This window comes from Schistocerca cancellata, chromosome 11 (genome assembly GCF_023864275.1).
Source record: "Schistocerca cancellata isolate TAMUIC-IGC-003103 chromosome 11, iqSchCanc2.1, whole genome shotgun sequence".
Classification (NCBI taxonomy): domain Eukaryota; kingdom Metazoa; phylum Arthropoda; class Insecta; order Orthoptera; family Acrididae; genus Schistocerca; species Schistocerca cancellata.
This window is the reverse complement of record NC_064636.1, coordinates 22,049,754-22,075,036: the sequence shown is the minus strand read 5'-3', so window position 1 is coordinate 22,075,036 and position 25,283 is coordinate 22,049,754. Positions and strand designations below refer to the sequence as shown.

The following is a 25,283-nucleotide window of genomic DNA, read 5'->3' as shown; positions in this document are numbered from 1 at the left end:
TGCAACAGTGTCACGAATGTATTAAATAATAATGACAACGACATATAAATGTGTCAGCTCATTTTAAGCTGACATGGTGTAAAGCCACAAAAATGTAAGTAGCATGCTTACACAATTACATTTTTCATTCTGTGTAACCACCCAAATATCAAGATACACAATGATTTTGTTAAATAATTTATAAACATTCTATATTTTTCAGTTGCACTTGATAATGGCCTAAGGCCAAAATTGCAATTGTGAAATAAAGAAAGTGTTACAGTCACTGGTGTAAATATGATGTCTTTTATAAAGTTCTATATGGCTGTGAATCCCAGATATAAAAAAAATAAAAAAAAAATTAAAAAAAAAAAAAATTCACTACGTCGCGTGCAACTCGCCGTTGGAATGGAAAAGATTAAGCCATCCAGCACTAGCATATGTGGCACAATTAGTTGAGGATTATTGTGTGTTAAGGTCACAATTACTTAAAAAATCCTTGTGACTGTCTCAGACATTAATTTAAATGAAATACAGACTTGTCTGTACACCATCATATATAGAAGTCATTATGTTACTAAAAGAAACACAGTCACTGTAAGCCTTCTTTGTCATGAAAGTGATGATGATGATTTGGGTTGAGGAGCGCTCAACATCATAGTCATCAGCTCATTGAGGAAAAGTCAGCACGGTGGTCTCATGGGATGGGACAAAGGCTGTCCCTTCATGAAACTGAAGTCACGTACATTAGTCTTCAGGTCAGCATGCATACAAAAGACACTTGTTTTCTTTTAGTATCTGCGGGTCCACATCCTTCCATTATAAAAAAAAATCATGAAATAGTGAAACATTAATGAAAGAGAACTACACTTACAATATTTAGAGTTATTGTTGTTGCTGATAAGTGTGACTGGGATTGACTATATCTCATGATTACACTTAAAGATTATATAAGAATCTCTTTGCTGAGAGCAGAGGCTAAATGAAATACACCTTATGTATATACCTTTGAGAAAATAATATTTTCAGTGAGGGTTTTCGCTAAATGTGCGGTATAGACTTGACGGTACCTACTACAAAGTAGGTTACCCAACTAGAAATGACAGCAAAAAATGAAGAAACCAGAAGACACAGCATGCAGAAATATTAGTTTTGCAAATGAATGATAAAAAAAAATTCCAAATACTTGTCTATTAATGAGATATGGTGACAACAACTTACTGATTAAAATCAAACACATTTGAGTGTTTATGTGGATGTGTGTACTTTTACTAGAGAAAGAGCAATAGCTCAAAAGCTACTGTGAACACTTTTCTGGTACATGTTGCTAATCTCCACACATCAGTCTGCTGTAAGTGAGTGCTTTTCTTTCCCTTATTTTACGTAGCTTAGAAAAAAAAGGGGCTGAGTTACATAAATGAAATGGCAGAGGATTAGGAAGTTATAAACTGTCTGCAGTGAAAAATGTGAACAGGGAGTTGAAACAGATAATAATCAATCTGAAATTCACATTTGCTGACTGACATCTATTAACTATTGAGAGAAACAGATTTCATGTGGTTACATGATAGATGGATAGTGCAATAGCGCTGCTGATGGTTTAGAATAACCAGCACACAAAACATCAGGTGACCTGTTAGCATGTTGCAGTGAAAGACACTGACAAAAAGGCTTCAAATATTTGCAGCAGATGACAAACACGTTCAAAAATGAAGACAAATAGATAAGAAAAAAGTACACCCTCCCAACTAACGAAAGTTAAGGTTAAAGGAACAAAATTCCAAATATTTACCACAACAAAGTGATTATATAGTGTGAAATATTCATAACTGTACAGCATTCAGGTGGAATTCACTAGTCCTGACTAAATACGTAGGTATAACATGTTGTGATGTGTTTATATATATTACAGAGATTAATCATAAATTTTATCTGCATGCTCCACAATTATGAAAATTTGACAGTTTTAAATCTGTGGAATCATAGTGAAATAATCCTACTGCATACTGAAAATAATCTGGCGAAACGAGGTACACCGTCTTATCACTTTAACACTCAGTAATTTCATCATTTTATTTGTAAACAAATTTACCCTAAAATTTAAATTGTGCACTGGTTGGCACAGAGGTTAGCAATCAATTAATTTTTGTTGGTGCTTACTTGAAGCTCATCTTCAAAAGAAATATATTCAGTGTTCTGCACATCACAATAATTCATCCACATTAATAATCTTTCTTTTTATATTTTGTGTCCACTAGTTTGTAGTTTCCCTATTTGATTTATTTAGTATGTTACTAGTCATTACATTCCAAAATAGATGTAGTATGTCTTGTATTTAATTATTAAGTATTATTGTTTAATAGTTTTTTATAGTTCCTAATTTTGTTTTATTTTCTTTTTCTTTCCCCCTCTCCTTCTCCTCATGCACAAAACCTCTGAACATTTTTTGGCACATACGCACCATTGCTTTCCATTTTATTAATGAATAATGCATCACTAAACACACCATTAATAATTGTGCATGGCACTTCTGTACCATACCTGCGCACTTGTTTATTTTTCATCATTTATATGGTTTTAATCATTTTTTGCACAATCCTGCATGTTCTTTATGGGATTAAATTTATTTTACATTTACTGCAATATTAAAATTCATTAAACACATTAATGATGGAAATCCTAAATAATTTTGCATATTCATGTTTTGTTCTTAAATTACTTGGCCTTATAAATGGTTATCATACCTCACTCTTTCATACCATATATACTTCACTACATTGTTATACAATTTTTAAATTACTCACACTATGTTCCATGTCTGTGTCACTTAATATGACACATGTGTCTTCTGAATATTGACTCACATGACACATGAATGGTATTTGTTATCATTCCTTGTTTCAAATTGTTGAAACATATTTTGTGCCTAAACTGACTTGTTTCAATTGGTAACATTACAATCAATGCCACACTGATTGATTGTAAAAATTGCTATTATTCTGCCCATTCCAAATAATGTGTATAACACTTTCAATACAAAAAAAAAATTGCATGTTTATATTATGAAACAAATCATTGTCATCTCACCTTTCCTTTTTAATACACATGTTCATTAAAAATCTGATTCTGCATCTTACAAAATAAAAATGCTTGTATATTGTTCACTTCCTGTTAACTGTTTGTCCCTCGCTCTCGCTTCACGTGCCTAACGCCCGTTTTAATACGATCGTTAACTCGTACAAAAATGTGTTAACACGTAACATAACATTGTGTTGTTAACTTTTCGGAACCCGACACACTGACATTCTTATCTCACCGACAAACATTCACAATCTGATTACTGCCAAATCTGACTAATACGCCCTACTTCTTGCCTTCGATCTATGTAAATCCACCTATAATGAATTCTTCCCCCCTTTCTGCCGAGAAATAATTTATTTCGGCAATATTTTCATCCCGATCGTAATTCCACACTTTTCACGAATTTCATCCTCTCTGCTTCACACACACGACTAACAACCGTGTCTCACCTATACTCGTCCTCTTCCGTAATCCTCGCCCCGAACTCACTGTTCCCGTTCCACACACGTACAAAACTGAAGGCCAAAACGGTGCGCGCCCCACTGCATGTGCTCCAAACGAACTGCCCTGCCGCAGTGGCGAGTGCCTCCCGGCATCCACGCGATGCAACGGCAGGGAAGAGTGCGAGGACGGTTCCGACGAGGCAGGATGTCCTCCTCCGGCGGCTGCAGGTACGTGTCAGAGAGACCGTTCTTTCCTGTCTGCACAAAAACACAATTCTGCCTGTGCTCAACAGCAGTTCTACTCTTTCCACTATCTTATTAGACACAGGTAGCAAATGATGTAATATCAGTGCAGTTCACTCATTTTCAAGTTTTGTGGCTGCGTTATTTCGTTGACAAATATACAAGAAAAAAGGGCCCGAGAATTCTTCCCTGTGGGACACAGCAGTTGAGAATCTTGTGCACTAATTTCATTGTTAAGATCTTCCCCTCATTGATACAACATAGGCTAGTATATTTGTCCTCTAACTATATGTAAAACGTATAAAATAGTTCAGGCTGTCAACACTAACGAGGAGAAAAACCCAGTGGTAGGACCGATCTTTTGAAATGATTGAGATCTGAGGAAGGTTAAGATCCAAGGCATCTCACCCTGGTGGGCCTTCATTTGTGAGTAACTGTTGAAAAAAAAGTTCAAAATTTCATGTGATGCAATATACACTTACGAACATAAAAATTTACATCCTGCTTATATAGTGTAATGGTTACAGTATTCACCTCACATGCTGAAGATTATTTGTTCAAATCTCTTTAGCTACATTGACTTTTTATTTTTATATCTTTATTGATACAGGGAGCGAAAAGCTATTTACAGGTTGTACAGAAACCAGATGGCAGTTATAAGAGTCGAGGGGCATGAAGGGAAGCAGTGGTTGGGAAGGGAGTGAGACAGGGTTGTAGCCTATCCGCAATGTTATCCAGTCTGTATATTGAGCAAACAGTAAAGCAAACAAAAGAAAAATTCGGAGTAGGTATTAAAATCCATGGAGAAGCAAAAATCTTTGACGTTCGCCGATGACATTGTAATTCTGTCAGAGACAGCAGAGGACTTGAAAGAGCAGTTCAACAGAATGGACAGTGTCTTGAAAGGAGGATATAAGATGAACATCAACAAAAGCAAAACGAGGATAATGGAATGTAGTCGAATTAAGTCGGGTGATGCTGAGGGAATTAGATTAGGAAATGAGACACTTAAAGTAGTAAAGGAGTTTTGCTATTTGGGGAGCAAAATAACTGATGATGGTCGAAGTAGAGAGGATATAAAATGTAGACTGGCAATGGCAAGGAAAGCGTTTCTGAAGAAGAGAAATTTGTTAACATCGAGTATAGATTTAAGTGTCAGGAAGTCGTTTCTGAAAGTATTTGTATGGAGTGCAGCCATGTATGGAAGTGAAACATGGACGATAACTAGTTTGGGCAAGAAGGGAATAGAAGCTTTAGAAATGTGGTGCTACAGAAGAATGCTGAAGATTAGATGGGTAGATCACATAACTAATGAGGAGGTATTGAATAGAATTGGGGAGAAGAGGAGTTTGTGGCACAACTTGACTAGAAGAAGGGATCAGTTGGTAGGACATGTTCTGAGGCATCAAGGGATCACAAATTTAGCATTGGAGGGCAGCGTGGAGGGTAAAAATCGTAGAGGGAGACCAAGAGATGAATACACTAAGCAGATTCAGAAGGATGTAGGTTGCAATAGGTACTGGGAGATGAAGAAGCTTGCACAGGATAGAGTAGCGTGGAGAGCTGCATCAAACCAGTCTCAGGACTGAAAACCACAACAACAACATCTTTATTGAAATCACTTTCATCAGAATTTTTACTCAATTAATTGGTTTACATGCTATTTCTTTTCTTTGTATTCCTTTGGTACATAATTTTAATCAATGTTTTAACTGCTTCAGTTGCTCTTATTCTTTCTTCGTATCATTCTTTTTCCACCTTTGTCCGTACGAATTTAGTAATGCTTAGTTATCTATCACAATGTTTAAACATTTGAAAATGCCGATTGTCAGTTAAAAACCAAAAGACAAAATAATTTGTTTATATTGACTGGGCAGAGGTGTCAAGATGTATTTTTTGAAACAAGATGTACATTATTTTGAATGGCAATCGTCATACAAACATTTAAAAATAAATCATTATTGCACTACAGACAACATAACGGGGTTTGATGGTTTAAACAAAACCGAGATTATAAGTAAAATGAAATTCAAGCAAAATCGGAAATAGAAATAATGAATGCAATAACATGGACAAAAATATTAAGATGACACAATGGAAGGAATTAAATCAAAGTCAATACATAGCTATAACCAAAATCACATGAACAATGACCGATTGGAAGAGAAATGAGAGCAAATGATGTATTTCATTTGATGACTAATGTGACATGACAAAGAAACAGAAAAAAAAAACATTTAAACAAATAAATTGAATAAAAACAATGATAAAAGTCTTTTTGATAAAGATTTAAAAATAAAAAATTTCAAAGATCCAGATGATACATGAACCCACATATCCTTGCGTGTTGGCTCAGTACCTTAACCATTATGCTGTGGAACTATTCTGTAAATTGTTACCATTTTTAAAGCTATAAAGCACCATACAAAATTCGCACCATACAAAATTCCAATCTTTTTTCCTTTTTTCTTTGTTTTCTTTTCTTTTTTGTTAATTATTTGCAAATGAGGGCCCACCAGCGTGAATGGCTGCAGTATAGGGTTCCTTGGACCTTAACCTACATCACCATATAGATTCTTTCAAAAACTCAATCCCACCGCCGGGGAGCTCTCCTCATAAGATTTACCATAATGCCTTTCACCTCTTGAGAGTAACTAAGTCACACATGTGACCTGTCTAACAGAAAGACGGAAGAGAAGCATCTGCTTATTAAAATTACAAACCCAGCTGCAGCTAATAATATTGCTCAACCTTCAACTTTACTATTTGTAGAAGCATGTTAATTTGATGAAAAGGAGCCAGAAATTAATTTCAGTTACTTTTGGCACTCATAAATTTTAGCTTTTGTTTCTCTAATTTTCCTTTCCTTCTCAGTTTGAATACATTTAGTGCAGTACACAGGTGGAAAGCCTAGATCGGATTATAAAAGATATACAACCATAGATCACCACTTGCAAAGTAGGAGACATACTGGACATCAAACGGGCATACAGCGAAGAAAGAAAGTTTCTTGATTGCCATGTCTTGTGGAACTGTTGTGTGTGTGTGTGTGTGTGTGTGTGTGTGTGTGTGTGTGTGTGTGTCAGAGAGAGAGAGAGAGAGAGAGAGAGAGAGAGAGAGAGAGATTGGGAAGGTGGATGTATGTTTTAGGTTGACTTTATTCTGTTCTTCCATCTCAGATACTGATAAAACTAACTTTTGATGTGTGATTCGATTTCATGTAATGTAAAAACTCTGACTGAAAGACAGTAATAAGGTTTAGTATGAGGCTAAGTAGACCAGACATAATTAGAGGAAGCTTATCATTAACTCTCGAAAGACAGCTCTGTGACTGTGACAAAGAAAAAGTTCCAAGAAGAGATCTTTAGTGAAAAAGTTTTTATGATGTTTGTTATGTATTCCCAATGTTGATACCAGTGGTTTGCTGGACAGGATCAACTTATGTGTTGTCTTGTGACATATTTTATAACAACAGGCCACAAAGAGAATAATTGGTGAATCAATATTGGCGCAGACACCAAAACCCACCTTCATTTTTGGCAGCATCCCTGAATAATTTCAGAATAACACTGTGGCAATTCATTATAAATGGGGCGTAATATCTCCCCTTCTTATTGAGGGAGAACTCAATCTGTGATATTCTTGACAGGAGCTTAATTTCTAACATTACTTCCACACTTAAATTCTGACACTTTTTTTTTTAATACTATTTTCTCTTCATTTCCTTAAGGCAAAGGCAGCTCAGTTTAAATGCTTACTTCACTACAAGCTGTACCTCAGTGAAAGACACTTGACTGAAATATTGAGCAATCAATAACCTTTTCATTTCTTAATATATTTGTATTAGGTCACTTTCTTGCCCATCTGTTTGGTACAAATATTGCAATCGATTTTAAACTAGCTTCTCAGTGAACTAGGTTCATGTAATTTCCAGCATATCTCAGAACTAGATGAAAGTGCAGTACTAGCTCACTTTCTCATCTGGTGTGTGGCAGAGGATACTTTGTGTGTCACTGCCACTGCCTGTTTCTCCTGTTCCAATCACGAATGGTTTGTGAGAATGATTGATGGCAAATCTCAATGTGAGCTCAAATCTCTCTAACTTTTACCTTCTTCTTCTTCAAACACACACACACTTGTTGACTCACCAACAAGAGATATTGAAATAAACCTAAAATTTACCACGTCTCCTTTCTAATCTCATGAAAACATTTGAAACCAATTGAAAGATTTCACACACCAAGACTAAAATACAGAAAATAATTACTTACATAAAAATCAGTTTTTAATACACCATGTTGTTAAATAAGACTGAAAGGAAATAATGTCTCCTAGTGCCATACAGATACGTAACTCCATACAGATAATCCTGAAAATTTGTGATGTGAATTTTTAATAGCTATGAAAATACTTGTAAGATTTAAAATGAAGAATGTGGACACATGCAGTACATAATTGGTGCATGATTAGTTCACCTCTTTACTATTGTCTGTTGCATGCACCCTTTGTTTCTTGTTTTAAATCTTATAAGTAGTTTCATAGCTATTAAAAATACATCGTCAGATTTTTCAGTGCTATTTTTAGGGGTCGAGAAGAAATTATTTTATATTGTTTAGTCTGATTTAAAAAATGTGGCATATCAAGATCTGATTTTTTTCTAAATAAATTTAAACATTTAAATAAGGCAGGAGGTGAGGTCTGACAGAACTAAAGCTGTGAGGTCAGGTCACAAGTTTTGCAAACGACAACGATCCAAGTTTTGAGTCCCAGACCATCACAGTTTTAGTCAGCCAGGAAGTTTCATATCAGTGCACACGACGCCACAGAGTGAAAAATTCATTCCAAATAATGATCTGTTTATGCAGAAGCAAAGGCAAAGGCAAAACTATTTCAAGCCCTGATAATTTCTTTTATGAATTATTAATTTTGTTTACACTCGATATATACACTCCATTGTTATAAGCTTACAGTGTTGTTTCAACATAAGGCATCATAACTGCATTTTTAAAATATGCTTTGCTACTTAGATGTGTGGTTACTCATGACACGGTATTGTAGGGGAAGGTTGTCATATATGTAAGAGAAAACAACTGAATAGAGAAAACCAGATTATCACATAAAGTTGAGCACCAATATTTTTATCGTTCCAGTTTTATCGAGACTGTATTTGATTACTATGAAAGAATTTATCCAAACTAGTGAAGTGAGTAGAACTGCTGTTTTCAGTCCTTGCTCATGTGTGACTAAATCAAAATTTTGTATAAACTCAGTTCAGATATACAATGAATTCTGACTTCAGATATATAGACCTCACAGACACTACATCATGATCAATGTTTTCTGCCTATTTATATGAGAAAATTTAGCACTATAATAGCAAAAATTCATAATAGCAAAAACCATATTTTTTGATGAATTTTCTGAGATTAACTTTTCAGTATCTAAAAAATTATAGTTTCACTGTGTGTTTGGCATTTACTATGAAGTAAATTTTATTTTGATATTTATTCATTTCTGAAACAAAATGAACAATAGCAATTTTCAGATGATATGTAATTTCCATACTCTGTCTGCTTTCATGCACAGCAAAGTGTGTGCTTCAGTGCAAAATAAATCTGTATTAACTGTTTTAGTTCTATCAGTAGTTTTACAACTGAGAAACTATTGCACTGGTTTTGGTTCTCATTCCTTGTACATGAGACTGTGCTGCTGTAGAATAGAAATAATATCAGCAATTTTCTTGCTAATGTAGAGATTTATCTGGTGATCGTTTTATCAATCTCAGTTTCAGTATCTTAAGTAAATTCAGATATGTGGTAATTAGTTGTAGAAGATCAATGGTGATGGTATTTGTTGTACTTTCAATTTGGGTAACTAGATATAAAATATATCTGCCATTAAAGTTTAGTGTTTTCTGTTGCATTATTTGTGTAAATATGTTCCTGCAAATTAACAGCTTAAATAAATCGATATTAGCCATGTATATACTTACAAATTAAATATTAACTCTTTTGTACAACATTGTAATGAACTGAATGAATTTATGTGTTAGTGCATATTGAAATGAAATACTACAAATGCAACATCAGTTGCAAAGACATCTTGAGACATGTTGCTGCAATTTAGATGTTACTCCAACTGTGAATAATATTAATCGTTAAATAACTATACCTGTTATCTGTATAACTTAAAATTAACATTTTAAATAGTGCTGTACATATTTAAAAACAGAGAATCCTATGTATAACGTTTATAAAAGTTCTTTATTGTCCTCTTGTGATTAACATAAAAAGAATGATTGTCATGTGATGTTATGAAGACTTTGATGTGGCTTTTCAGAATTGCTGTACTTTAATATCAATACTTTAATTCAAAATTGAAAGCAATTACTCGAATTCAATTGCAAATGATGATATATCAAAGTCTTCTATCCTAGGTAACAAACTTACAAAATCCGTGTTACATGTTTGGTTAACAATAAGTAATAGTGTAAATCCTCAGACCTGAGAGAAAACATCCATCTCCGTCAAGCCCTGTTAAAACTAATTTAACCAATCAAAAGGCTCTAAATCCCACCAAACTCCTCTCTTTGTGTTTTTTTCCATATGCATGGTGTGAGAGAACTGTAACAACTTGTCAGACTTATACATGGTCAAAAAACCGATATGATCGAAAGTAAACAATACAAGAAGCATGAAGAATGCGAAGAAAAACTTACTCATAATATTATCTTATAGTGACAATGGAAATTTAGGACTAGTTGATTGAAATTATTAAACATTGTTTTCCTGTGTACACTATTCTAGTTTGAGAGCAGTCATCAAAAAAATACTGTAATATCAACATAAAACTTTTTCTATGATCTGTTAGCCTATTTCAAGTATTGAATTTTCCCCATTAGAGTGATATTTTCGTCTTATATTTTGAGTTTTGGGTGATTTTGTGATATGATGTCCCAACACTTAAAATCCACAGTCAATGGTGATGGAAGCGGCAATAATTAACTGTTGTGGTGAATATGAACATTTTATTCCACAGAAATTGATGTCAATCAGTTTCAGACATGGTCTGAACATAAAAGTAACAATTCGCAAATCAGTTGTTTATCAGAAGTGAGATTATTATAGGGGAGACATGGCAGTAGAGGAAAATTGTGGTTATGACTTAGTTTTTCGGTCATGTCTCATCTCAGAGAAAGAAACAAAACAACAATGGAGTACTTTCTTCTACTTAATTGTACTTTTCTAACTCATTTTCTGTCTCACAGATTTTATAGTAGTTTCTCTTGAATCACGTAAATCAGAGCAGATAGCATATAGTCAATCTCTTAAATTTGATTAGAGAGCTATTGTTGGAGGCTTTAGTTTCTAAGCTGCAGCAAAATTTCAGTCTGAAATACTGAAATGGGACCAGATTTTTCCAATTGTAATAGTTTTTTAATGCTATTTACTCAATCAAACAATGTTTAATAATTTTATTTCAACTATTTCTGCATTTAGAAAGGTGTTTTTGTATTATGCCTGTGTGATAATTAGATGTTGTCCCCATATTCTACACCCACTTCTCAACTTAACAAGCATGCATAACAAAGTGTTTTTAAACTTCTGTGGATTGAGAACGATATACTTCAATTAACCAGTCTATGTCAGTTGACTAATGGCTCTGCAAGAAATGGTCAGCTAAACCACGCAAACATGTACATTTTAATGACAGTGCTTGAGTTGAAACATTAATACTCTATTTCATGAGACAGTAATTTTTAATTCAAGTTTATATCAATCCAGGAAAAATTAATGATAGGCTACTGTTAGTTTGTGCATGAACTTAGTGCTTTTGAAATCAAAACATCTGAAATCATTTCCTCTTTGTTCAATTTTCAACAGTAAGAGTATTTATAGAGAAACCCCCACTGTCAACAACGCTACAAGCAAGATAGAGTCCATGGAATCTATAGTCATCTCGAAATATGCCCACTATGTAATCCTGTATCACAATGGATGTTAGAAACTCATGGTTTTTTATGATGATGTTGCTGACAAACTTCATCTGAATCAAAGTTTGCATAAAAGCTGAGGCAAAGTGGACATACACTGAAGAATCAAAGAAACTGGTACACCTGCTTAATATCCTGTAGGGCCCTTGCAAGCATGCAGAGGTGCTGCAACACAATGTGGCACGGACTCGACTAATGTCTGAAGCAGTGCCGGAGGGAACTGACACCATGAATCCTGCAGGGGTGTCCATAAATCCGTAAGAGCATGAGGGGGTGGAGATCTCTTCTGAACAGCATGTTGCAAGGCATCCCAGATATGATCAATAATGTTTATGTCTGAGGAGTTTGGTGGCCAGCGGAAGTGTTTAAACTCGGGAGAGTGTTCCTGGAGCCACTCTGTAAGCAATTCTGGACGTGTGGGGCGTCGCATTGTCCTGCTGGAACTGCCCGAGTCTGTCAGAATGCACAATGGACAGGAATGGATGCAGGTAATCAGACAGGACGCTTATGTATGTGTCACCCATCTAGATGTGTCAGGGGTCAAATATCAGTCCAACTGCACACGCCCCACATCATCAGAGCCTCCACCAGCTTGAACAGTCCCCTGCTGACATGCAGGGCCCATGGATTCATGAGGTTGTCTCCATACCCGTACACGTCCATCCGCTCGATACAATTTGATGCGAGACTTGTTCAACCGAGCATCATGTTTCCAGTCATCAAAGTCCAATGTTAGTGTTGACGGTCCCAGGCGAGCCGTAAAGCTTTGGGTCAAGCAATCGTCGAGAGTAAATGAGTGGTCCTTCAGCTCCGGAAGCTCAAATTGATGATGTTCCATCAAATGGTTCACACACTGACACTCATCGATGGCCCAGTACTGAAATCTGCAGCAATTTGTGGAAGGGTTCCCCGTCTGTCACCTCGAACGATTCTCTTCTGTCGTCGTCGACCCCGTTCTTGCAGGATGTTTTTCCATCTGCAGCAATGTCTTAGATTTGATGTTTTACTGGGTTCCTGATATGCGTGGTACACTTGTGAAATGGTCGTATGAGAAAATCCCCACTTCATTGCTACCTTGGAGATCCTGAGTCCCTTCGGTTGTATGCCGACTATAATACCACGTTCAGACTCACTTAAATGTTGATTACCTGCCATTTCAGCAGCAGTAACTGATCTAACAATGGCACCAGAAACTTGTTGTCTTATATAGACATTGCTGACCCCAGCGTTGTATTCTGCCTGTTACTTATCTCTGTGTTTGAATACGCATGGCTATACCAGTTTCTTTGGCACTTCAGTGTATGATAGATACAGGTTTTACTGCATGTCGACTCCAAACTTTATTTCTGAGATTTTATATGAAATAGATACATGTTTCAAAGTTTTTCTGACCTTCAAAGTAGTCAGTAGTCACCAGCATTGTGTATAACCCGTTGCCAGCGATGTAGAAGTCATAGGATACTTTCAGCAGTGCCAGTTGTGTTGACTGTTGGAGCAGCACGATCTATTGCCTGACGAATTTGTAGCAGTTCTGAAGCGAATGCCGTGAAGTGTTTCCTTCAGTTTAGAAACCGAGTTGAACTCACGAGGGCTTAAGTCAGGGGAGTGCAGTAGGTGGTATAGCACTTAGCAACCCCATTAGTCAAACAAATCTACTAACAGCTTGCACTGTACGTGCAAAATGATGGTCAGGTCTTGCAGAAGGAGTCATTACTTCTGTCTCTATGCGTTCTTTTTGGAACACAACCTACGACCAGCTTAGAGACAGAAGTGATGACACTTTCTGCAGGACCTGATCATGATTTTGCAGGACAGTGCTCAAGCACGTACAGTGGAAGCTGTTACTGATTTGTTTGACTGATGGGGCTGCTAAGTGCTATACCACATACTGCACTCCGCTGTCTTAAGCCCTCATGAGTTCACCTCGATTTTTCTAAACTGGAGGAAACACTTCACGGCATTCGCTTCAGAACTGCTACAAATTCGTCGGGCAATAGACCGCGCCACTCGAACTGTCAACACAACTGGCACTGCTAAGAGTATCCTACGACTTCCCACATCGCTGGCAACGGGCTACACGCAATGCTGGTGACCACTTTGAACGTCAGTAAAACTTCTAAACATGTATCTGTTTTGTATGAGCTGCAAATAAATAGTTGCCACTAAAGTTCCAACCCTTATATATATATATATATAAAAACAAAGATTATGTGACTTACAAACGAAAGTGCTGGCAGGTCGATAGACACACAAACATACACCCAAAATTCAAGCTTTCGCAACCAACGGTTACTTCATCAGGAAAGAGGGAAGGAGAGGGAAAGATGAAAGGATGTGGGTTTTAAGGGAGAGGGTAAGGAGTCATTCCAATCCCGGGAGCGGAAAGACTTACCTTAGGGGGAAAAAAGGACAGGTATACACTCGCGCACACACACATATCCATCTGCACATAGACAGACACAAGCAGACATTTGTAAAGGCAAAGAGTTTGGGCAGAGATGTCAGTCGAGGCAGAAGTACAGAGGCAAAGATGTTGTCGAAAGACAGGTGAGGTACGAGCAGCGGCAACTTGAAATTAGCGGAGGTTGAGGCCTGGCGGATAATGAGAAGAGAGGATATACTGAAGGGCAAGTTCCAATCTCCGGAGTTCTGACAGGTTGGTGTCAGTGGGAAGTATCCAGATAACCCGGACGGTGTAACACTGTGCCGAGATGTGCTGGCCGTGCACCAAGGCATGTTTAGCCACAGGGTGATCCTCATTACCAACAAACACTGTCTGCCTGTGTCCATTCGTTGTTGCTGGTCATTCCCACATAGAATGCGTCACAGTGTAGGCAGGTCAGTTGGTAGATCACGTGGGTGCTTTCACACATGGCTCTGCCTTTGATCATGTACACCTTCCGGGTTACAGGACTGGAGTAGGTGGTGGTGGGAGGGTGCACGGGACAGGTTTTACACCGGGGGAGGTTACAAGGGTAGGAGCCAGAGGGTAGGGAAGGTGGTTTGGGGATTTCATAGGGACGAACTGAGAGGTTACGAAGGTTAGGTGGACGGCGGAAAGACACTCTCGGTGGAGTGGGGAGGATTTCGTGAAGGATGGATCCCATTTCAGGGCAGGATTTGAGGAAGTCGTATCCCTGCTGCAGAGCCACATTCAGAGTCTGATCCAGCCCCCAAAAAGTATCCTGTCACAAGTGAGGCACTTTCGTGGATCTACTGTGTGAGGTTCTGGGTTTGAGGGGATGAGGAAGGGGCTCTGGTTATTTGCTTCTGTACCAGGTCAGGAGGGTAGTTGCGGGATGCGAAAGCTGTTTTCAGGTTGTCGGTGTAATGGTTCAGGGATTCCGGACTGGAGCAGATTCGTTTGCCATGAAGACCTAGGCTGTAGGAAAGGGACCGTTTGATGTGGAATGGGTGGCAGCTGTCATAATGGAGGTACTGTTGAGGTACTGTTGCTTGTTGGTGGGTTTGATGTAGACGGACGTATGAAGCTGACCATTGGACAGGTGGAGGTCAACGTCCAGGAAAGTGGCATGGGATTTGGAGTAGGACCAGGTGAATCTGATGGAACCAAAGGAGTTGAGGTTGGAGAGGAAATTCTGCAGTTCTTCTTCACTGTGAGTCCAGATCATGAAGATGTCATCAATAAATCTGTACCAAACTTTGGGTCGGCAGGCCTGGGTAACGAAGAAGGCTTCCTCTAAGCAACCCATGAATAGGTTGGCGTACGAGGGGGCCATCCTGGTACCCGTGGCTGTTCCCTTTAATTGTTGGTATGTTTGCCATTCGAAAGTGAAGAAGTTGTGTCAGGATGAAGCTGGCTAAGGTAATGAGGAAAGAGGTTTTAGGTAGGGTGGCAGGTGATCGGCGCGAAAGGAAGTGCTCCATCGCAGTGAGGCCCTGGACGTGTGGGATATTTGTGTATAAGGAAGTGGCATCAATGGTTACAAGGATGGTTTCTGGGGGTAACGGATTGGGTAAGGCTTCCAGGCATTTGAGAAAGTGGTTGGTGTCTTTGATGAAGGATGGGAGACTGCATGTAATGGGTTGAAGGTGTTGATCTACGTAGGCAGAGGTACGTTCTGTGGGGGCTTGGAAACCAGCTACAATGGGGCGGCCGGGATGATTGGGTTTGTGAATTTTAGGAAGAAGGTAGAAGGTAGTGGTGTGGGCTGTCGGTGGGGTCAGGAGGTTGATGGAGTCAGGTGAAAGGTTTTGTAGGGGTCCTAACGTTCTGAGGATTCCTTGAAGCTCCGCCTGGACATCAGGAATGGGATTACCTTGGCAAACTTCCGCCGGAAGAATGACGATGGAACAGTCAGCCTTCACATCACGGATAGCCTGGGCTTCAGCAGTGGTGATGTTGGGAGTAGGATTAAGGTTTTTTAAGAAGGATTGAGAGGCAAGGCTGGATGTTAGAAATTCCTGGAAAGTTCGGAGAGGGTGATTTTGAGGAAGAGGAGGTGGGTCCCACTGTGACGGAGGACGGAACTGTTCCAGGCAGGGTTCAATTTGGATAGTGTCTTGGGGAGTTGGATCGTTAGAAGTAGGATTAAGATCATTTTTCTTCGTGGCAAAGTGATATTTCCAGCAGAGAGTACGGGTGTAGGACAGTAATTCCAATCAACACAATCTGGAACCACAACACCCTAATTCAGTAGTTAACCTTTCTCTCAATCCGAAACCTCTGTCCTATCCAAAGGCCTCACCTTCAGCCCCACTCCCAGATTCAACCAAACAGCCCTCGTCAAAGATTTACTGTCCTACACTCGTACTCTCTGCTGGAATATCACTTTGCCACGAAGAAAAATTATCCTAATCCTACTCCTAATGATCCAACTACCCAAGACACTATCCAAATTGAACCCTGCCTGGAACAGTTCCGTCCTCTGTCACAGCGGGACCCACCTCCTCTTCATCAAAATCACCCTCTCCAAACCTTCCAGGAATTTCTGACTTCCATCCCTGCCTCTCAATCCTTCTTAAAAAACCTTAATCCTACTCCCAACATCACCACTGCTGAAGCCCAGCCTATCCGTGATCTGAAGGCTGACCGATCCACCTTCTTCCGGCGGACAAGGGTTCCACGACCGTGGTACTTGATCATTGGGTGTATGTGGCTGAGGGACTGTGTCAGCTTTCAGACAACACCACATACAAATTTTGCCAAGGTAACCCCATTGCTGATGTCCAGGCGGAGCTTCCAGGAATTCTCAGAACCTTAGGCCTCCTACAAAACCTTTCACCTGACTCCATCAACCTCCTGACCCCACCGACACCCCGCACCCCTACCTTCTACCTTCTTCCTAAAATTCACAAACCGAATCATCCCGGCCGCCCCATTGTAGCTGGTTACCGAGCCCCCACAGAACGTATCTCTGCCTACATAGATCAACACCTTCAACCCATTACATGCAATCTCCCATCCTTCATCAAAGACACCAACCACTTTCTCAAACGCCTGGAATCCTTACCCAATCTGTTACCCCCGGAAACCATCCTTGTAACCATTGATGCCACTTCCTTATACACAAATATTCCGCACGTCCAGGGCCTCGCTGCGATGGAGCACTTCCTTTCACGCCGATCACCTGCCGCCCTACCTAAAACCTCTTTCCTCGTTACCTTAGCCAGCTTCATCCTGATACAACTTCTTCACTTTCGAATGGCAAACATACCAACAATTAAAGGGAACAGCCACGGGTACCAGGATGGCCCCCTCGTACGCCAACCTATTCATGGGTCGCTTAGAGGAAGCCTTCTTGGTTACCCAGGCCTGCCGACCCAAAGTTTGGTACAGATTTATTGATGACATCTTCATGATCTGGACTCACAGTGAAGAAGAACTGCAGAATTTCCTTTCCAACCTCAACTCCTTTGGTTCCATCAGATTCACCTGGTCCTACTCCAAATCCCATGCCACTTTCCTGGATGTTGACCTCCACCTGTCCAATGGCCAGCTTCACACGTCCGTCTACATCAAACCCACCAACAAGCAACAGTACCTCCATTATGACAGCTGCCACCCATTCCACATCAAACGGTCCCTTTCCTACAGCCTAGGTCTTCATGGCAAACGAATCTGCTCCAGTCCGGAATCCCTGAACCATTACACTGACAACCTGAAAACAGCTTTCGCATCCCGCAACTACCCTCCTGACCTGGTACAGAAGCAAATAACCAGAGCCCCTTCCTCATCCCCTCAAACCCAGAACCTCACACAGTAGATCCACGAAAGTGCCCCACTTGTGACAGGATACTTTTTGGGGGCTGGATCAGACTCTGAATGTGGCTCTGCAGCAGGGATACGACTTCCTCAAATCCTGCCCTGAAATGGGATCCATCCTTCACGAAATCCTCCCCACTCCACCGAGAGTGTCTTTCTGCCGTCCACCTAACCTTCGTAACCTCTCAGTTCGTCCCTATGAAATCCCCAAACCACCTTCCCTACCCTCTGGCTCCTACCCTTGTAACCTCCCCCGGTGTAAAACCTGTCCCGTGCACCCTCCCACCACCACCTACTCCAGTCCTGTAACCCGGAAGGTGTACATGATCAAAGGCAGAGCCATGTGTGAAAGCACCCACATGATCTACCAACCTAAACATGCCTTGGTGCACAGCCAGCACATCTCGGCACAGTGTTACACCGTCCGGGTTATCTGGATACTTCCCACTGACACCAACCTGTCAGAACTCCGGAGATTGGAACTTGCCCGTCAGTATATCCTCTCTTCTCATTATCCGCCAGGTCTCAACCTCCGCTAATTTCAAGTTGCCGCTGCTCGTACCTCACCTGTCTTTCGACAACATCTTTGCCTCTGTACTTCTGCCTCGACTGACATCTCTGCCCAAACTCTTTGCCTTTACAAATGTCTGCTTGTGTCTGTGTATGTGTGGATGGATATGTGTGTGTGCGAGAATGTATACCTGTCCTTTTTCCCCGCTGAGGTAAGTCTTTCAGCTCCCTTAAAACCCACATCCTTTCATCTTTCCCTCTCCTTCCCTCTTTCCTGATGAAGCAACTGTTGGTTGCGAAAGCTCGAATTTTGTGTGTTTGTTTGTGTGTCTATCGACCTGCCAGTGCATCCGTTTGGTAAGTCATATTAAAAACTTCACAAAATATTCACGTATTCATGTCACACTCGCCTGTTCGCAATTCATACACACACTTTCTCTGGTGCTTTGGCAGATATCTCTAATTTTGATTTGCAATGGGTAGTTGGAGTCTGCCCAAACAAATAATGCTTGTCATGTCTTTCATGCAAAACCCAGTGTTGACAGAAAGTACTGATTTGTTTTCCTTTACGAACAAAATTATTTCAAAAGTGGAATTTCACGTGCCTGTTCGATAGAGCAGCGTCCTCATTACTCTGGTGCAATAGTTGTTTAATCGACACGTATTAATAGGGACAGTAGGGCAGGAAGGGTGGCAACTGCTACCCCCACGCAGCAGTGCTATTCGGTCACTGCTAGAGTACTGGTTACTCTTCCTGTTTCACTGTCCCACTTAACACAATTGATCAAACAAATATTGCACTACACTAACGTGCAACCGCTCTGTCGAATGGGCACGGGAAATTCCATTTTGTTTTTAAAGGAAAACAAACCGATGCCTTCTGTAGATACCGGGTGCCACGTAGAAGTTTTGACGAGTAGTGTGTGTTTGGACTGACTCGATATACATGCTACAGACACGAAATTGCAGATATCTGTGGAAACACCAGTGAAGATGCACCTGACGACTCTTAGGAGAGATACTCTATACACATACAGAGGGGTCCCAAAAAATTAATCCACTGTTTGAAATGGTCCCCATTAACATCCACACACAAACAATGCCACCAAACTGCAGCACAAACTACTGACTGCAACGTGTTCAGATGGATACTTGCACATGGATCCTCGAAGTTCATCCAATGCGCGTGGCGTTTGTCGATAAACGACGTCCTTTAGTGTCCCCCACAGGTAAACGCCCAGAGCAGTTAGTCTGCGGAACGTGGTGGATACTCCACAGCACCTCTACGGCCTATCCATCTTCCTGGTAGATTTTCGTCGAGATACGCCCCGACACGAGTTTGGTAGTGGGCTGGGGCACCATCTCGTTGAAAGTAAACTCTTCCGTCTCCATACAAGTCTCGGATGGCAGGTAAAATGGATGTCTGAAGCTTCTGAAGGTACACCTCACCGGTAACTGTGCCGTCAAAGAAGAATGGCCCAATCGAGCCCCGGTAAGACAACCCACACCACACATTTACTCCTGGCAAATTCACGGCTTTGTCTACACTGACGTTCGGATTTTCAGCGGCCCAGTAGATGCAATTGTGGCGATTTACTGTCCCACTGAGTTTGAACTGTGCCTCACCAGACCACACAATCGTCTCTGCAAACTCTTCATCGTTGCGCACCATGGTAGTAAACCACTCGCAGTACTCCATTCTACGACCTGGGTCGTCCTCGTTCAGTGCGTGTAGCAATCGTGGGATGTAGCACTCCCACTTTGCTGTCTTCAAAATTCGCCGAACACTTGAGCGACTCACTCCAGTTTCACGGGCACACTATCTCACAGACTTCTGTGGTGAGCGAGTGAATAGTTGTAACACACGACGGGAGTTAGCTGGACTTGTTACTGTTACAGGTCGTCCAGATTGTTGTTTGTGTACATCTTTAACACAGCCTTCGGCTTCAAATTTGTCTCGAATGCGACGAATCGTTAAACGTGTCGGTGGCTCTGTTTGATACTCATTTCGCCATTGCCGTTGAACCTCATCAGTGTTTTCGTACTTAAAATACCACTTCGAAACTGACTTCCTTTCATCAAGTGTAAGCCTTCCACCAGCCACGTTTACTCGAGTAACAAGGTGCCACTAAGAACAAAACACTGACTATCTGGCGACTTTCATCTGACAAAACAAAACAAAAAAATGCAATACAACGCTTGTGTGCTGATTGCCGGAACTACAAACTATTACACTACCAAAGATGAGACAACTCTGTCAATTAGTTTGCCAGTTATGGACTTTTAAACACCGCATACATTTTTTTGGACCCCTCTGTATATTCTCCAAAGAGCATGACCAAAATCGGTGGACGTCTATGTAGAGGACACACTGTGAAAATCCGGCAAATTTCCCCAGTGACTTGTATGAAAATGATGATAAGTTCCCCATAAAGGCTACAAAATTAATAGAGTCTGAAATGAAAGTGAGAGAAAAATTGTGCAAAATGAAAGAATCTGTACCAGAAAACTTTGACTGTTATACTTATTGTTTGTACTGAATTTTAATTTTATTTTATCTTGGTGATGGTTCCTAACTCACGTTCACTGTATGTATGAAACAACCAGTTGGTAGTCTTAACTGCATATGTAATTTGTGAATGGCAGTGTTTGTTGTTAGAGTCAACACTGATATCAGTAACACTAACTTGTGAAGTGTTGTGGTTGGTGTGTTGCCCGATAAGAGTATGTAATTGTTTTGTAAGTGGTGGTTCTGGAAATGTGCATGTTGTGTGGGTGACAGTGCTTTGTATCCTTTCCTATATCTGCTTAACTCATCACTAACAAACTTAACCAGACTGTGCTTTGCTGCATTTGTATCGTGTTCTGTGTTTGTTTTTTGTGACTGTTACGTTTTTGTTCTACATTTTGGGTTTAGTGAGCTGTTTCTTAATGCTGTATCACCCTTCTCTCTTTCCCTCCAATCTTCCATCTCCTTGTGACCTATCCTCATCCACTTACATCATGCTATCCAATGTGTTTCTTTTTTTGGGTATCTGCATGAAAATTAACAATTTTTTTTTGTTACATACTGGATCTCTTCTTGCTTTTGTGCACTTTGGATTCGTTCCTTTCATCTGTTATCTTGATCATTGCACAACAATGGTACTATTTTTATTTTCTTAAACCAATCTGTATCATTCCATCAACTGTTACTGTAATTGTTATTAATGTCTACACCATCCATTCTATTATCATCACAAAATTAAAATTTAATTGGTTTCATAACTTCCTAATATTCACAAACTTGTTTAATGGCCATTATTGGTTGTCTCCTTTTTTGTCCAACTATTTTGGTGTGCAATGCTCCTTTGTAAATATCCATCAAAACAATGTATTTCAAATTTCATTGTTCCTGACAATTACTGTTATATATGGATATCTATACATGTTACACATGTAAAATGCGTTCCTATTTCAATCTAAATGCCACATACTTTCAAATTCACATTTGATATATCTGTGTTTATTTCATACAATCTTTAATGTCATTTCTATTTTATTTTTGCATCAACATATTTCTTCACCTTATTGCTCATGGATGTGTCTCCTGTCAACTGTAATTGTTTTCCTCTCAAACTCATTTGATATGTTCCACTGGGTCTGTATCTTATTAACTATATTGTCCTCATTTTCACACAATTTCATTCTTCAATTTACATCTCAAACTTTCAACTTTTTTCCACTTTCCTTGTTATGGAATATATTAACCGCACGGACAACCGACGCATCCTCACTCCCTGGCGACACCTCTATCGATCCGTCTGTACAAAACAGTGCCAGTGTCCCGTAGCCCGCCTGTGTATGCCGATACGACTACCACTAGCACAACCACAACCACCACCACCACAACAACCACAACCACCACAACTCCTGCCCCGACGCCTCCCGTCCTCCCGACCGAGCCCGAACCGGTAACTCAGCGTGCCCCGGAGCCGCCGGAGTCCGATAGCCTCGCCCGTGGATCGGGAGCTATTTTGCCGACGCCTGCGCCGACGTTCGAGGACGAGTGCCGTGCCGACGACAAGGTGCGCTGCGCAGACAACTCACGCTACATCTGCGCCGTTCAGCGGTGCGATGGCACCGAAGACTGCCGTGACGGATCCGACGAGAGGGACTGCCCCGGACAGTCGACCACCACCACGACGTCGACAGCTGCTCCCGAGCCAGAACCGACTGGTACTGCCCGACACAGATGGATTACCATAAGTTTACCAGGATATTCACACTCTGTATTACCGTGTTATATGTCAGAATACTCACTTTGCTTGTAATTTAGATACTGGTGGGAAGAGTATGAAATAACTGATATTGTCTAAGTGCAAATCATTCAAAAGGACCTATTTTCTTCATCTGCAGTCCTCTATAATTTCAGTCTCATCAAGGAAGAACTGTACAAAAACTTGGTCTCTTACGTTCCAAGAAAAGAATTATTTTCCTCAGTCTAAACTACGCAGCATACAATGCAAACTTTACACAATTTGCGACCAACGTACAGAAGAAAGAGCTGGTTACAGCAAATTAGAAAAGTTTAGATCAAAAGATAATGAATGGCATATCAGTACGGTTTAAGAGGCACCAAAAAATTTCAGGGGCAACTTTAGATAACTCATTTTAGGTTCGACCGAATTGTGACCGTTATTCACATGAGCTGAAATGAACAAATAACTGTAACCTTCAGTTTCACTGATCAGTTATATATGTATCTTTATTGATACCAGAGTTAAATAAATTTCTAGAGAAAACATTGTTAGATGCAAACAACTGCTAATTTTGTGGCATTTTAACTTTTCTTTTTACATTTTAGTATCACTTTATGCAAGGGCACAGAAAAATATTTTGGCTGAAGTTGCATCTTACTAATATTCATATTTAATATTATTTACATATTTTCTGGAGTAAAGTAATTAATTCTATTACCTTTAAAATAAGTTAGTGCAGGAATGAAAATGAATGTACTGAACATATTTAGGATACATATTTTTCTTACATAATTTTTTTTTCAGGGAGTGAGAGATATGAAGAGTATTTCAAATTCATAGTCCTTTATGCCAGTCATTCTCAGAACTCGAGGAATTTTGACTGTCACCCTCAAAGCTCCAAAATATATATTGGAATGCTGGAAAAAAATTGAGTAGTCTTCATTGCTCTGGGTAATATCCTGAGTAGATAATTCCTCATTCACATTATTTGTATATCTGCTCTTCATACTTTTGTTACAGATTAATTTTTTATACAAATATTTGTGAGTAATGGCAATCCAAAAGAATTCAGATTTTCAGTCAGCGAGGACAGGAATACTATTGATTGTGCTGTCTCGTGCGTGATTATTCCAGAGTGTTCCTTTCCACTATTTCCTGTCATCAGTCTACAAAATTTTCTGTTTTCCTTCATTTTTGTCTCTGCTATCACCCACATCATCCTAAACCAACATAAGACTCAAATTCGTCTGCCTCCTCAATGGAGGGCTCACAACACTGCAACCATTATCACATGAGTGCACCAGTTTTAGGCTGTTGTAGCGACCGATTACCTCAGCAGTTTGGTCCCATAGTCCCTACCACAAATTTAAAAAAATTTTTAGTTGTTGTACGTGGGCGATCCACTGTGAAATGAGTTCGTGGAGCTCGAGAACTGCCTGCAGAAGAACTGTGAGCCTGGGGGTGCATTACTTAAATCTATAATCGATACTGATCGAGGATGTTTCCCCCCTCCCCCAACCGTACTCAAACACTGAATACCTTTACAGCTCCGTGCAAAGACATGGCATGTCACCAAACTGTGCCTAAAGACACACAGCACTGCCATCTGAAAATAGGCAGTACTTGTCACGGAACTACATCCGTTGCTTAAGGCACACCGAGTTGTGCAAAATGTTCATCTAACCCTTGGCGGAAATATTTATCGTGAGTCTTTGTTCATTTTAGTGTGAGGAAAGTGAGTGACACACAAGGTAACAAAAGTTTGCTAACAAATACAAGGTGTACAACTTTGCTTCTGCCATTTTTTCCCCAACATTTGAGGCTTTCATGAAACAAATTGGTTACACACGTATCATCCAAAGTATATTCCATCGCTGGCCACTACTTTCTCCCATCTTTTGGGCAGTGTACGAATCCCGTGTCGAAAAAATTGTTCATCTTTTGAAGTGATCCACAAATCGATCCAATTCGTGACTTCTTCGTGAGATCAGAAGTGTCGGTCAGCCAGGCCATGTGCCATTGATCTAAAGAGGTGATAGTCGGAGGCAGCAATGTCTGGAGGATATGGCGGGTGAGGTAGGACTTCCAATTTTAACGTTTCCAAGTACGTTTTGACCTCTCTTGCAACGTTGGGTCGAGCGTCGTCGTGCTGCAAAATCACTTTATCGTGTCTCTCACTGTATTGCTGCCGTTTGTCTTTTAATGCTCTGCTCAGATGCATTAATTGTGTTCGATTAGGAGCACCTGTGATTGTTTCACTCGGTTTTAACACCTCACAGTACATGACGCCGAGCTGCTCCCACCAAGTGCAGAGCGTCATCTTGGAGCCGTGAATATTCGGTTTGGCCGTTGATGTGGAAGCATGGCCGGGATATCCCCATTATTTTTTGCGTTTAGGGTTATCATAATGAACCCATTTTTCGCCCCCAGTCACATTGTGATGCAGAAATCCCTCCATTTTTGCCTCTGAAGCAACTGTTCACAATCACACAAACGCCGTTCAACGTCTCTCGGTTTCAGCTCACACGGATTCAAGTTCCTTCTCTCTGAACATGCCCATAGTCTTG

General features: G+C 40.1%; 1 protein-coding gene across 1 annotated transcript in view; it reads left to right on the top strand.

Moving 5' to 3' along the window:
• The window catches only part of LOC126108671 (basement membrane-specific heparan sulfate proteoglycan core protein), a 761,963-nt gene that overhangs the window by 15,142 nt on the left and 721,538 nt on the right, over nt 1–25,283 (top strand). The window contains exons 4-5 of the mRNA XM_049913980.1: nt 3,582–3,731; nt 22,292–22,693. Coding sequence (XP_049769937.1) covers nt 3,582–3,731; nt 22,292–22,693 — 552 coding nt within the window. The remainder of the gene's footprint in view (nt 1–3,581; nt 3,732–22,291; nt 22,694–25,283) is intronic.